Here is a 14,055-nt window from a genome sequence, read left to right as displayed (position 1 = left end):
ACCTTTCTTATCTACAGCTAGTTGCTTCACGCTAGCTAGGACACTCATGTTAGACAAATTGTATTATTGCAACACACTGTACCTAGGAACTAACAAGCATAACTTAAAAAAATTACAAGTGCTGCATGTTAGGCAAGATTGTATGCAGTACCCTTTGGGTGCACTACAATAACCTTGACCTCTTGATAATAGGGACCCAATTTTTGATATAAGTCTGAACTACACAGGTTGGTAGTGTGGCTGAGCAGCCAGGCTTATCTCAAGAGGGGTCAATGTGAGCAGTAATGTTGTGACAAGGAGTTTCAGAGTACAGTTATTCAAATAAACACTTATACTGAAGGTTTCTTGATAAAACAATTATGAACTTATTTCACAGTCAGTTGTATAAGCCTTCTTCAGAAGGGAGCAATATATGTAACAATTAAAATACACTTCATAGTTTCTCTAAATTAGATGATACCCATTGTGGATGGCACACAGACACTTCCTACACCCTCAGGTGACAAATAGTTAGGACACTGCAAATTGATGTATCGCTGGTACATTGATATTGATATTTTATTTCTATCGCGCTCATACACAGGTGTTTCAGAGCAAGGGAAGTGGTACAGGGGAGAACAAAACAACAATCTTACTAGGCCCAGTGACATTGAGAACACGCAAGTTCATGGGAAATGGGGGAGGAGGAAAAGTGCATGCAAGGGGAGAAATGGCAAGTGCAGAGCAAGGAGAAACAGATTAATAATAATAAATAAATAATAAAGGCAGTGGACAGTGGTAGTGCAGCCACAAGTGGCAAGTGCTGGGTTTAAGGCAGCAGACAGGTAGGTCGGATAAGTGCAGGAAGAAAAAGGGGGGGGATGGAGGGGTTGTATGGGTATAGGTACATACACAGACGCCAGTGCAAGGGGTGGCCCGGAGGCAGTGCGGGAGGGTGGCAGGGTAAGCAGGTACCTGGGCCCGGAGGACAGAGGGTGGCCAGGTTCACGGTGTCGAGAGAGAACAGATCAGCCAGGGAGAGGTGGGCGAAGGCAGAAGCAAAGAGTAAGGTCTTGAGGTGCTTCCGCAACCGTAGATGGTTCTCCTCAAGTTTTAGAGTGGCAGGGAGGCTGTTCCAGAGGGAGGCCCCAGCTGAAGACAGATATACCCCCAGCTAGATTCTTTGAAAAACGACTGACCCTGAGGGAGTTAGAGGTAGAGGAGCGAAGAGCTCGAGAGGGGAGGTATTTGCAGAGGGATAGCTGAAGGTATTTTGGACCCAGACCCCAGAAAGCCTTGTGAACACTGCAGAGGGTTTTGAATTTGATCCTTGCATCCACTGGGAACCAATGGAGAGATTTCAGAGCTGGAGAGATACGATCCCAGGCTTGAGGCCAAGGACAAGTCTCGCAGTCCTGTTCTGGATTAGTTGCAGATGGTGGAGAGTAGAGACAGGAAGATTTAGAAAGAGGCTGTTACAATAGTCCAACCTAGAGTGAACCAGAGCTTGGGAGACAGTGAGCTTCTGGGGGAAGGAGAGGAAGGTTAGAGTACCTCTGAGGAGGTGCAGTAGGAAGTTTGACTTTTTAGAGATGTGGGCGGAGAAGAAAAGTGTGGAATCAAAGATTACCCCGAGGTTCTTAGCCTCATAGGTGGGGGTAGGAGGGCGGTGAAGGGAGGCCAGCCAGAGAGTGGGGGGAAAGGATGGTGATGGTGTGCCGATGAGGAGGATATTCTTCTTGCTGGCATTCAGACAAAGATTGTTGGCGGCACACCAATCTTAAATGGAAATTAGGCAATCTGAGATGAAAGACTGAGAGGAGGTGGCAGAGGTGTTAGGGAGAATTTTCAAAAATGTCCTAATTCCTCTCTACCTTAGAGAACCCTAGCTCTTTTGCTGAACTTTGGGACTTTGTACTTTTAATTCCATTTGTTTTCTGTGTTTTTTTCTTTTGGTTATGGAGCCCTCTCATGTAACATTTTTATGTTACCCTTTGCTCACAGAATGGCTGGTGGCAGTGGTTTCGTTCTGAACTACCATGGTTTGCATTTACCGCGGCTGTTCGCAGCTCCGGTAACGCTAACCGCGGGAGCCATCTTTTTGTTTTCGCCATGTCTTTGTGGAAAGGTCCTTCTAGAGAGTTTCTCTGTGTGTCAAACCAGGTTTGGGCTCTGTTCATTTCGCCTTTGGCAGGCTTCAGGAGTGAAAGAGAGGTGCCTGAAACTCCCTAGGCTTAGTTTCCTAGGAGACCCAAGTGCACTCCGTGGTGATTGGCAGGCTGACTGTCCGGCAAGGACAGCCATCCTGCTGGGTGAGTGACAGCTATGAAAGTGAAGTTTGCCGGTTTCGGGTTTTGAAAACCCAGTGCATTGCAGGAGTCCCCCGACGTCCTCCCTCTTGTCCTCCCTCTTGTCCCCACGACTGAGGCCCAGGAACAGTGAGATCTGCTGAGCTGCACAGGAACAGAAGTCATCAGCTGCATCTTTTCTTCTTTACCAAGGTACTGTAAAACAAGTCTAAGAGTACTTACCTCTTACTCTTACTGTAGAAGTGCTTGTAACTTCCACAACTCACAATTCTAATCAGCTTGTGGCCCTACATGTGATTCTTCTTTTCATCAAAGACTCCTAAGAACGTGTGCAAAGACTTTTCCATGTACTCACCAGAAATGCTTTATCCTATCCAAGACTTTTGCCCATTGACTTTTGCTTTGCCTATTGAATTGAATAACTCTTCTGGTGAACTCTAAAAGTATCAGCACTGCTTAGGAAACCTGTGATCTCTTGTGTTCTAATAACCTTTGCCTTTTACCAACTTTTTAAGAGTGTCCTGAATGCCAACAGTAAGATATTAATGTCCCCAGGACCCTTATTACTGAAGTTACCTGTGGGTGTAGGTTGTGTCTGTGGGTCATCCCAAAAGGGTCTTGTCTGATTCATAAACTCAAAGTGTACAATACTGAAGTATATTTGTGTGTTACTATTCTATTGCTCCCTTCTGAAGAAGGCTTTATAACTGACTGATAAATTAATAATTGTTTATGCAAGAAACCTTTAATGTAAGAGTTTATTTGAATACCTGTAACTGTGAATCTTTGTCTAACTCCACTACTGCTCATATTTCCCCTCTTGAGATAAGCCTGGCTGCTCAACAGGCTACCAAAACTCTGTAGCACAAGCTTATACCAAAGGCTGGGTTGCCTATTACTTGTGGTCATAGTTGTTTGTAGTGTTACCAGAGGGTACTGCATTGCCTAACACGAGGGCAGCCTGAAAATGAGTTGTGTCAGCGTAGCACTGGAAATTTGAGCAGAAAATGGCAATGCAGTGGGCGAGAGTTGCCAGGTATTGGTTGAAAAGCCAGGGTGAGAGGTTAGACCCCTGGGGAACACCGCAGGTAAGGAGGAAGATAGATGATAGGAAGCACCCAAGTTGGACCTGTGAGGGTCGATCAGAGAGGAAAGAGGTCAGCCAGGCCAGAGCCCGATCGGTGATACCCAGGTTATCACGACGGTTGAGCCGGATGGTATAGTTGACCGACTAAAAGGCAGAATAGAGATAGAGTAGGGTGCGGACAGAGGGAATATTAGAGTCAAAGTTGGACAGCAGATCCTCACGGATGTTCAGGAGAGCAGTTTCCGTGCTTCTGCCAGCTCTGAAGCCAGACTGATGGTCATGGAGACAGCCAACAGAATAGAAATGAAGGTTAAGCTGAGAGATGGCCAGCTTTTCCAGGAGTTTGCCCAGAAAGGGAGTAATGGAAATTGGGCGATAGTTGGCCGGACAAGAAGGATCAGCTGTGGGTTTCTTGAGAAGAGGATGCACAAGGGAGTGATTCAGAGGGGAAGGGAAGGATCCTGAGGCAAAGGTGTGGTTGCAAAAATCAGCAAGGGATGGAGCGAGGGTAACAATGTGGTCCTTGATGGTTTTAGAGGAAAAGGGATGAACCAGTTTTGACAAGGCTTTAATAGATCGGACTTGTCTAGCGACCTCATCAGGGGAGAAAAGAGGAAAGGACGAGAAGGAGGGTGGGGGGGTGGCTGAAGGAGGGTCAGCAAGCACAGACGGAGAGTGGAGATGAGAGGGAGAGAAGGGGAGGGTGGACAGGATGTCCTGGGTTGTTGAGATAAAGTGAGAGGCAAGGGCATTGCAGAGAGCCTGGGAGGCAAGAGGAGGGGTAGAAACTCCAGCAGGGTTGGCCAGCTCCTTGCAGATTTCAAAGAGTTGGGACGAGTTGTTAGATGCCGCAGAGACAAGGGCTTGAATGTGGACTCTCTCCTTGGTGCGGACAGTGTCTCGGTAGTGCCTTTGGAGTAGGCGACAGGCCAGTTTGCCAGATGTTAAACAGGAAGACCTCCATTTCATCTCAGGGGCAAGAACATCAAGAGTATCAGAAATAGAAGAGTAGAGAAGGGACAGAGAAGTGACAGGGCTGTGTTAGGGTACGAGTCAGTCAGAGGAGGAAGGGTGGGGAAGGAGAGAAGGTGGCAGCGAAAGCCTCAACTGACACACGTTTCATGGGCCGGATGTCCAAGAAGGTAGGTGGCAATGTTGGGGTAGGCTTGGCTTGGGGGGGGGGGGGGTGAGAGAGGGAGAGATGAGAGGAGAGAAGGCAGTGGTCACTCCAGGAGAGGGGGAGGCCAGAGGCGATCAAGACATCAAGTGTGTGTCCTGCAGAGTGAGTCTGGCCAGAGGGCAGGATAGAGAGGTAATAACAGAGGTCGCGAAAGAGCGCAGGAAGAGGAACAGGGAGAATCGAGGTGGATGTTGAGGTCACCTAAGAGGAGGAGTTGAGTGGTAGAGGCAAGGCGACAGGAGGAGAGATCCGCCCACTAAGAGAAAAGAGGTGATTTGACTAGGGGGCCAGTAGAGAGTAGCAACAGTAAGAGTGGCTAGGAGAGAGGGAGCCTGCAGACAAGGCATTCAAAAGAGGAGTAAATCTGAGTGGGAATGATAGTGGCAGAGATCCACTCAGGAAAGATCAGGGCTACACCCCCTCCGGACCGGCTGGATCTGGGTGCGCAGATGATCTTGTAGCCATCAGGGAGGAGAGTGTCAAAGCTTGTGACACAGCTGGCCGTGAACCATGTCTTTGTAAAACCGAGGACATCAAGGTCCAGTTCTTCAAGGAGGTGGCAGATGTCAGACAAGTGTTTGACAGCAGAGCGAGAGTAGAGTGTGGCAAGATGAAGAAGGTTGACAGCCTTAAATACCTTCCGGGGAGGGGTATAAATCAGAGGAACGCCCTGCGGAGGTGTGTAGGTAGCCTGAGGTGGGGGAGAGAAGGAGGGAAGAGTGGGAAAGGTAGCCAAGGGATGAGAGGAGGGGACAGCCAGAGATGATGAGGCGGGCGGAACCACCTATCGAAGAGGAGGAGATTGGCCTGAGGGCCTTGGACCATGACAGTGCCATTTAGGATGACTCTGGAGGAGTCGAAAGGAATCCATGAGGACTTCCCAGCGAGTGCCACCATTAATGGGGGAGGAGGAGACAGGACAGAGCACAGAGATCATATGCAGGGTCCACAGATCTGGCAAAGGAACGACAAAGAGGATGTCAGTGAGGGTCTGTCTGAAAGAGGCGCTAGAATAGGTTTCAGCGATAGGCAGACCTGGGTTAGAGGCCAGGATATTCTGTTTAAATATCTTCTTTCCAGACTTGGTGAAAACAGAAGGATAGTTGATAGAGAAGCACTTGGAATATATGGGAGAAACAGAAAGCACCATGAGAGAGGGAGGAGAAAGCAAGTACAGTGTATGAACAGTCACTGGGCTAGCAGGTTACACTCTGGCCAAAGTTAAATGCAGAATACACCCAAGTTTGACTTTCAAATTAAATGCAGAATACACCCAAGTTTGACTTTCAAGTTAAATGTATAGCCCAGTAGTTATGGTGAAGAAATAGGAGACCGATGTTAAAGGTGAGTACAGAAACGACTTCATTTGAGTGAATAACAGAGATAGCTGAGGGTACAAGCAGAGAAGTGGATAATTGAGCCAGAAAGGTAGAAAAGGGCAATCATGAGGAGGGAGCTAACCCAAGGAGAATGAGCTAAGAGTCATGGTAGTCCAGGGATAGCAGCTTCAAGGAGTGTTCGGCAGAGGTCTCATGTAGCGGCCTGTCAGCAGACAGGGAAGCAGACAGGGCCTTAGAAGTGGGCCTGTGAGCAGGGGGGTGGGGGGGCCCCCCCCCAAGTCTGCCGGTTCCGGGTTGGTGGTTTCCAGATCCCAGCTGGCCAATAGGGAGTGTAAAAGAACACTGAAGGCACTGAGAAGTGGCCTCAATGCTCACACGAAACTGGCGGCCATCTTGAAAGGCACATGGAATTGCACCAATTAATGTAGCAGAAGAAGCAAGGAACAAGTTACTTACCTGTAACTGTTCTCCAGCATGGGTCTGGCATGGATTCACATGCTCATGAATATTCCCCGTCGTCAGGCTGGGAATCCTCGGTAAAGAAAAAACCAGTATCAGTTTCGTTTCTGATCTGTCTTTCGTAGTAATAACCAATCACTGTTCTCTGCGTCATACTGACCACAGCCAATGACTGCCCTCTACCTAAGCACCGCCTCTGGCAGCCATCTTCAGATTTGGAAGCACGTGAAGTGGCAGTATGACCAAGTGAAGAGCCGCAGAGGGGTAGGCGGGAGGGTTCGCATGTGAATCCATGCCAGACCCATGCTGGAGAACAACAGTTACAGGTAAGTAACTTGTTCCTTCTCCAGCATGGGGTCTGGCATGGATTCACATGCTCATGAATAAAGAATACATAGCAGTACACACATGCACAACCACGGGAGGTGGCAAAGGCTCAACATTAAGCATTACATCAAACTCAACATTAAGCATCTTACCTCCTCACCAGGCTCACCTCAGGCGAACAGGTTGCGCAGCACTGCTTGGCCGACCCTGGACTCCTCCCTGGAATCCCGATCGACGCAGTAGAATTTCGTGAAGGTGTGCGTCGACCTCCACGTAGCAGCCCTGCATATGTCCAGCAGGGGCACACCAGAAAGGAACGTCGTGGTAGCTGCGATCGCTCTGGTGGAATGGGCTCTCGGACGGCCAGGCAGCGGTCGGTTTGCCAACCGATGACAGTACATGATACAGCCGGAGAGCCATCTGGAAATGGAAGCCTTCGAGAGAGCCTTCCCCTGATTGACAGGTCCAAAGTTCACAAAGAGTTGTGACGTCTTCCGAAAACACTTCGTGCGGTCCACGTAGAACTTCAGCGCTCTAGCCACATCCAGCGAGTGCAAAGTCCTCTCAGCCGGCGACGAAGGCGACGGGAAGAACACAGGCAACACCAAGGGTTCGTTGAGATGGAAGTCCGACGGTACCTTGGGCATGAAGGAGGGGTGCGTCCTGAGCACTACCCTCGTGTCGTGAAAAGTCAAGTACGGGACCTTGCAGGAAAGGGCCTGGATCTCTCCACCCGTCGTGCGGAGGTGATGGCCACAAGAAACGCTGTTTTCCACGACAGAAACTTCAACGGGGACGAGTGCAGAGGCTCGAACGGAGGTCCCATGAGCTTGGTCATCACCACGTTGAGCTCCCACGCCCGGGCCGGCGCCTTCACCGGCGGGAACGATCTGAACAGTGCCTTCATGAACTCTTTCACCAGACGATGAGACCACAGGGACGTCCGGCCCGTGGTTCTGGTGTATCGGGAGATCGCAGCAAGATGAATCTTGATGGACGCGTGTGCCAGTCCAGCTTTGGCCAGCGTCAGCAGGTACGGCAGTACCTGGGGAGCCGTAATCCGTAGAAGGTTAATCTTCTGTGCGTGGCACCAGACAGAGAACCTCTTCCATTTGTGTCCGTAGCATTTAAGAGTCGAGGACGCCCTGGCCTTTGCAAGAACCTCTCTGCAGTCGGCCGGTATGTCGTATCCTCCGAACTCTAGCGCTGCAGGAGCCAGGCCTGCAAGTTCAGCGATTTCGGGTCGTGGTGGAGGATGGCGCCTCCTTCCCTGGAGAGTAGATCCGCGTCCACCGGCAGCTTGATTGGCGGGGACGCTGACAAGCCCAGAAGGTCCGGGAACCATATCTGCCTCGGCCACGCAGGTGCGACGAGGATCATCCTGCACCGTGACCTCTTGAGCTGGTTGACGAGCCGGATTAGCAGTGGCAAAGGAGGGAACGCGTAGAGGAACAGGCCCTCCCAGGGGAACGAGAAGCATTGCCCATGCTCCTCGCCTGGGGAAACCTGCTGGCGAACCTCCGGCACTTGGAGTTCGTCGCCGTCGCGAACAGGTCGATCTGGGGTGTGCCCCACCGTCGGAAGAGGCGATCCACTAGATCCTGCCGTAGTTCCCACTCGTGGCACGAGCGCAGCTCCCTGCTGAGTGAGTCGGCGATGGTGTTTTTTATCCCTGCCAGATGAAACGGCACCAGAAACATCCTTTGGGCGACTGCCCAATGCCACAGGTCCTGCGCCTCCTTGGACAGTGCTGGGGACCTGGTTCCGCCCTGTTTCCTGATGTAAAACATGGTGGTGGTGTTGTCGGTGAAGATCCTCACCACCTTGCCCTTGAGGGACGGAAGGAAGGACCTGAGGGCCCAGAACACTGCACAGAGCTCCAGGACGTTGATATGGAGGGACTTCTCCGTCGGGAGCCAGAGGCCTCTCGCGTGCAGATTTTCGGTGTGCGCTCCCCACCCTTCCAGGGAGGCATCCGTGGTCACTGTCTCCTGGTGGTCTGGCGTCTGGAAGTCCATGCCCGCCGTCAGATGCGCGCGGGTGCCCCACCACCGGACCGCTCGGCGGAAACTCTCGTCGAGTGTGATCCTCTCCTCGAAGCCGCCCGTCGTTTGGATCGAGCACGCGTCCAGGAACTCCTGCAACGGGCGCATCCGGAGCCTGCACATGGGAATGAGGTAGATGCAAGAAGACATCATTCGAGGAGGGACTTGATGGACCTCACCTTGGCCGCGTCGGAAACCAACATCCGCTGTACCTTGCCCAGGATGGACCTGGTCCTTTCCTCCGACGGGGAGGCCAGAAGGGACACTGTGTGTCGAGCTTCGCTGCCAGAAACAGTGCGTTTTGCGTGGGTACCAGGTGGGACTTGGCGTAGTTCACGGAGAATCCCAGGTCCGTGAGAAGTTGGACGGTCCTTGCCGTGTGCTCCACGCCGAGCTCCCTCGTCTTGGCTCGGATGAGCCAGTCGTCCAGGTAGGGGTAGACGTGGATCCCCTCGCGGCGCAGCTGCGCCGCCACCGGTGCAAGGCACTTGGTGAATACCCTGGGTGCCGACCGTAGTCCGAAGGGGAGGGCTTTGAACTGGTAGTGACGCCCTTGGACCACAAACCTGAGGAATTTTCGGTGCCCCTTTAGGATGGGAATGTGGAAGTAGGCATCCTCCAAATCCAACGACGACAGGAAGTCTCCTTCCTCCAGCTACCCCAGGACGTGCTGGAGGGTGACCATCTGGAACTTCTGCGCCTTGATGAACTTGTTCAGACGTCGCAGGTCTAGGATGGGGCGCCATCCTCCCGTCTTCTTCTTCACGAGGAAGTATCTCGAGTAAACTCCGGAGCCCCGAAGCCTCTTTGGGACGAGTTTGATGGCGCCCTTCCTGAGCAACGCCTTTACCTCCAGGAGAAGCTGAGGGACGTGAAGCTCTCTCCTGGCCACGGGGGGGGGACGCGCGGGCACCTTCTTTGAAACTCGAGCACGTGGCCCCGGGCCAAGGCGTCCAGCACCCAACGGTCGGTGGAGATGGACTCCCACACGCTGACGAAGCTCGCCAGCCGGCCTCCCACCGGGGTGCTTCGGTGGGGGCCCGACCCCACGGCCGGTTCAATCCTGTTTCGACGAGGCTTTGCCGCCTTGACCTCCTTGGCGACGACGCCGGGGTCCTCCAGACTTGCCTCGTCCTCTGTAGGCCTCTTGAGACGACGATCGGGCCGCTTGACGGTAGGTAGAGAAACCGCCGCCGGAACCTTTGGAGGCGCCCTTGCCTCCGCTGCTCCGAAAGGGCGTCCGTCGTTGCTGTAGAACCCCAAGGGCCCGGGCCGTCTCAGTGTCCGCTTTAATGGCCTGAAGGGAATCGTCCACTGTTTTCCGAAACAGGTTGTTCCCATCGAACGGCATGTCCAGGACTCTGGTCTGTACGTCTTGACGGAAGTCCGTAGCCTTGAGCCATCCACGCCGCCTAAGGCACACGCCGTTGCCCAACTGGCGAAACCCAGTGTCGGCGATGTCCGTCGCAATAGTGATGGCGTGGTCCGACGCCACCTCACCTTCCTGTAGGATCTCCAGGGCATCCGCCCTCTTGCCGTCCGGTAGGAAGTCCAGCAGGGGAGCCAGTTTGTACCATAGCTCCCTGTCGTAGCGGGCCACGATAGCCAAGGCGTTGGCTGCTTTAATCGTCGTCGCTGCAGACGAGATGACCCTGCGTCCCATAGCGTCCAATTTCTTTCCCTCGCCGTCCGGTGGGGAAGTCGAAGTGGAGGCCGCACCCCCCCCCCTGCTTTCTACCTGGCCGCCGCGGAGACGACGGAGTCCGGGGTAGGCTGCGCCCGGAGGCACAGGGGGGCCGCGTCCGGGACCCGGTACTTCTTTTCGTACCGGTCTCTTCTAGCTGGCGTCGTGGAAGGGTTCTTGAGGAGGGCGAGGCCCTCATCCCAAATGTCGTCCAGTAGAGGCACCGCGAGGACCTCTTGGCCTCGCGCCGTTGATAAAGGAATCCTTCCTTTTTCTTCTCCTCAGGGCAGAGTTGGAAAAGCTCGGATGCCCTGGCGATCATGGAGTGGAACGATCCAATCTCGTCGGGCGGAGAGGCCCTGGTGGGAGGTGACGACGGGAGATCCTCGTCGTATACCTCGTCGTCCGTACCCGTCGCTGCCGTGTCAGTCCCCGTATCATCCCCTCGGGTGGACGGGGAGGAGGGCTGGACGGGTCGCGACGGCTGAAAAGGAGGTGGAGGGTGAATCCTTTTCTTGGGAGGGGGAACACCCGAAGGTCCCGGTTCAGGATCCCCCGACGGGAGAGGCTCCTCCATCGGCAACGGTAGTCTCGTCCTTATCTCTGAGCCTAAGGACTGTATAGCCAACAAAATGGCCGCCGAGTTGTCTTGCGGCGCTGGCAGAGGGGAATCCGACGGGCGATCAGGGGCCCCGTCGGCACCCTCGACGCTGTCGTCGTCACCTGCGTCGGGCTCCATCCCGACGGGCCGGTCTTCATCCACGCCAAGGCCGTGGCTTAAGACCTCGATCAGCTCTTCCTCTGAAGCTGAATCTACGACGACGCCCTGCCCCCCATTTTTCTTCCCCGCCGGGGATTTCACGGGGGTCCTATCGATGGGCACAAAAGAGGACTCCCTCCGAGGTGGCAGTGAGACTCTGAGCCCCGAGGTCGCCACCACTGGTGTAGCCTCCACAGGCTGAGCCAGGGCCGCCGTTACAGTATCGATAGAGGGCTTGGCCGGATGGATTAAGGCCTTCACCACCTTAGGTGCGCTCACCGCCTTATCCTTGAGGGGGGGGGACACTGCCTCGCTCCCCCTCCGATGGGGCCTTCGAGCTCGACCGGGGCCTCTCCAGGAGCTTCGCCGGGTGCTCGACCTTCCTCTTACCCGACCCAGAGCGTTGGCTCGTGGCTGAAGGTGCCGGGGAGGGGGCGCCCTGCCTGGCGCCCGTAGAGCCCGACCGTTCGGCGCTCCCGGTGCCAGCGGACTCGCGGTGCTTGGCCTTGTGTTGAACCCCCGTCGCCGGGGCGTCCTCAAAGGTCTTAGAAGACCGCTCGGATTTCTTCCTCTTCTTCTCGCCTGACGGGCTCTTCCCTTCCAGCCAGTTGGCGAGGCGTTGGTGGCGGTCCTTCATGGTCCGCTCCGACATATTGCCGCAAAACGCAGTCCTTCTCCACGTGCGTCTTGTCCTCATGTAAGCAGTAGAGACAAAAGGAGTGTTCGTCCTCCTTAAAGACGTTCTGCAGCTGGCATCCAGGGCAGACCCTGAACAGCTTTCCGGGCGTCGAGCTTCCCTTCTCCTGGGCCATGTCCGGGCCTGAAAAGCTTCTGGAGTCCTCCAAAACGTAGCTCGACGAAATCTTCACCCTTGAGGGGCGCAGACGAATCCGACACGGGTCCCCGTTGATCGGATGGAGAGTCGGTGGAGCTTGAGGCTCTTTTGACGGAAAAAAACAAAGTTTTTTGAGAAAAAATGTGAAAAAATAGCACTAACGCTCGAGAGCAATAGCACGAGGATCCCAACACATGAACGTGCAGTAAAAATCTGAAGATGGCTGCCAGAGGCGGTGCTTAGGTAGAGGGCAGTCATTGGCTGTGGTCAGTATGACGCAGAGACCAGTGATTGGTTATTACTACGAAAGACAGATCAGAAACGAAACTGATACTGGTTTTTTCTTTACCGAGGATTCCCAGCCTGACGACGGGGAATATTCATGAGCATGTGAATCCATGCCAGACCCCATGCTGGAGAACGATATTTTATAATATTCACCTTGTATTTCACAATAGAAAGCGCTTTCTCTGTAAAAAAAAAAACCCCACTAATTTCAAGATATACTGGTCAAGTTTTTCATTTGGGTCACACACTACATTAGCAGCTGGCAAGATTATTCACAACATTAAACACATTTAGAACTATGACAGTTTCTCAGTACATCATCGTGATGCGCCTACTATCAAGCATTCTGCCAGCCACCAAAGTTAGAAGAAACTCATTTGGAGTTAGCCAAATAATGACAACAGAACGGTTCAGCCCAAATAACAGTAGTGCCAGTGTCCTGCCTTTTGAGCTCCACCCATTGACTGGGGTGATTAAAGCAGGAAGCACTTGTTGCTGGTTACTTACTTGGACTGCTGATTGTTGAATCCCGGGTGCTGGGAGAAGACATGGCCGTGGGCACTTGGTGCAGACTTGAAGGCCATGGGGCAGATGGGACACTTGTGGAAGACCTCACAGTGAGAAGTCTGGATGTGGGACTTGATTGAGTTTACTCCACCAAAGACTACTGAGCAACTCGGGCACCTGCAATATAAGTGATACAAAACAGTGAAATGAGTGAGATGCATAGCAGGAAGAGTAAGGTTTACCTCTATTTTGGTTAATACTTCAAGCCCTCCAAATGTATTTAAAGAAACATCGGCAACCGAATCACACAAACCGGTCTCCCAGGCCAAAAACAAACCAACAACCTATCAGATTAATGTTACTTCAAATTCTGCACCATTGTATCAAAGGGAACCATGCTAAACAAGACAACCAACAAAACAAGGAACCACCCAAGTGGGGGAGGGGGTTTATATGAAGGATATGTACGTACAGAAGGGTTTTAGGTTGCTTTAAGTCACCACACCTGGTGGTGCCAAACTCTTAAGTCCCTACTCAAAATAGAAAGAATGCCCATGCTCTTAACACAGAGAGGGACAAGCCAGTTAAATATGAAAAACATAATTGAGCAGTGTTAGGCAAGAATTTATTTAGTAACCCTGTGGCGGACTACACAAACCTTGTCCTCTTGGTATTCGGTAACTCACTGTTTGGTATAGGTGTGTACTACACAAGGTGGTAGTGTGCCTTGAGCAGCCAGACTCATCTCAAGAGGGGTAAATGTGAGCTGCAGAGCTGTAGCAATGAAATCCACAAATACAAGAAGCCAAGTAACACTTACGCTCAAGGTTTTTGTTATAAATATTTATTTAACCATAGTTTAAATAAGCATTTTTTTAGAAAGGGCACTATGTGCAACAATCAAATATACTTTAAAACACTTCCAGAATCAACACAAAGCTAGTAGATACTCTTTAAAGATGCGTTTTACACACTTCCTACATTCTGAGGTGACTTCACCAACTAGGACAGCAATGACATTTATATATCACTAGTAAGTACACTTTGTAGATTCTGAGGTTTGTAGAAAGGAATGGTTAGGGGAAGGAAAAAGGTTAAACAGGTTCTCAGAGCATGTGAGCACTTAAATCTTCCAATGAAGTCTAGATAAAAACCTTTCCCAACAATAATAGTTAAAAACCAAGTTATCACCTCTGAGGGACAGTAAATATCAAAGTCAAATGTACTAGAAGTGTTTGCAGGGAGCCAGGACAGG

The 14,055-nt window shown here is 52.1% G+C and overlaps 1 protein-coding gene across 2 annotated transcripts in view; it reads right to left on the bottom strand.

Moving 5' to 3' along the window:
- Window positions 1-14,055, bottom strand: part of ZNF687 (zinc finger protein 687) — a 514,459-nt gene that overhangs the window by 242,402 nt on the left and 258,002 nt on the right. For both annotated transcript variants that reach the window (XM_069650250.1, XM_069650253.1), the window contains exon 4: window positions 12,801-12,977. In XM_069650250.1, the coding sequence (XP_069506351.1) occupies window positions 12,801-12,977 (177 nt within the window). The remainder of the gene's footprint in view (window positions 1-12,800; window positions 12,978-14,055) is intronic.

This window comes from Ambystoma mexicanum, chromosome 1p (genome assembly GCF_040938575.1).
Source record: "Ambystoma mexicanum isolate Mex_15411 chromosome 1p, UKY_AmexF1_1, whole genome shotgun sequence".
In the NCBI taxonomy this organism is placed as follows: domain Eukaryota; kingdom Metazoa; phylum Chordata; class Amphibia; order Caudata; family Ambystomatidae; genus Ambystoma; species Ambystoma mexicanum.
This window is presented reverse-complemented; position numbering and strand designations above follow the sequence as displayed.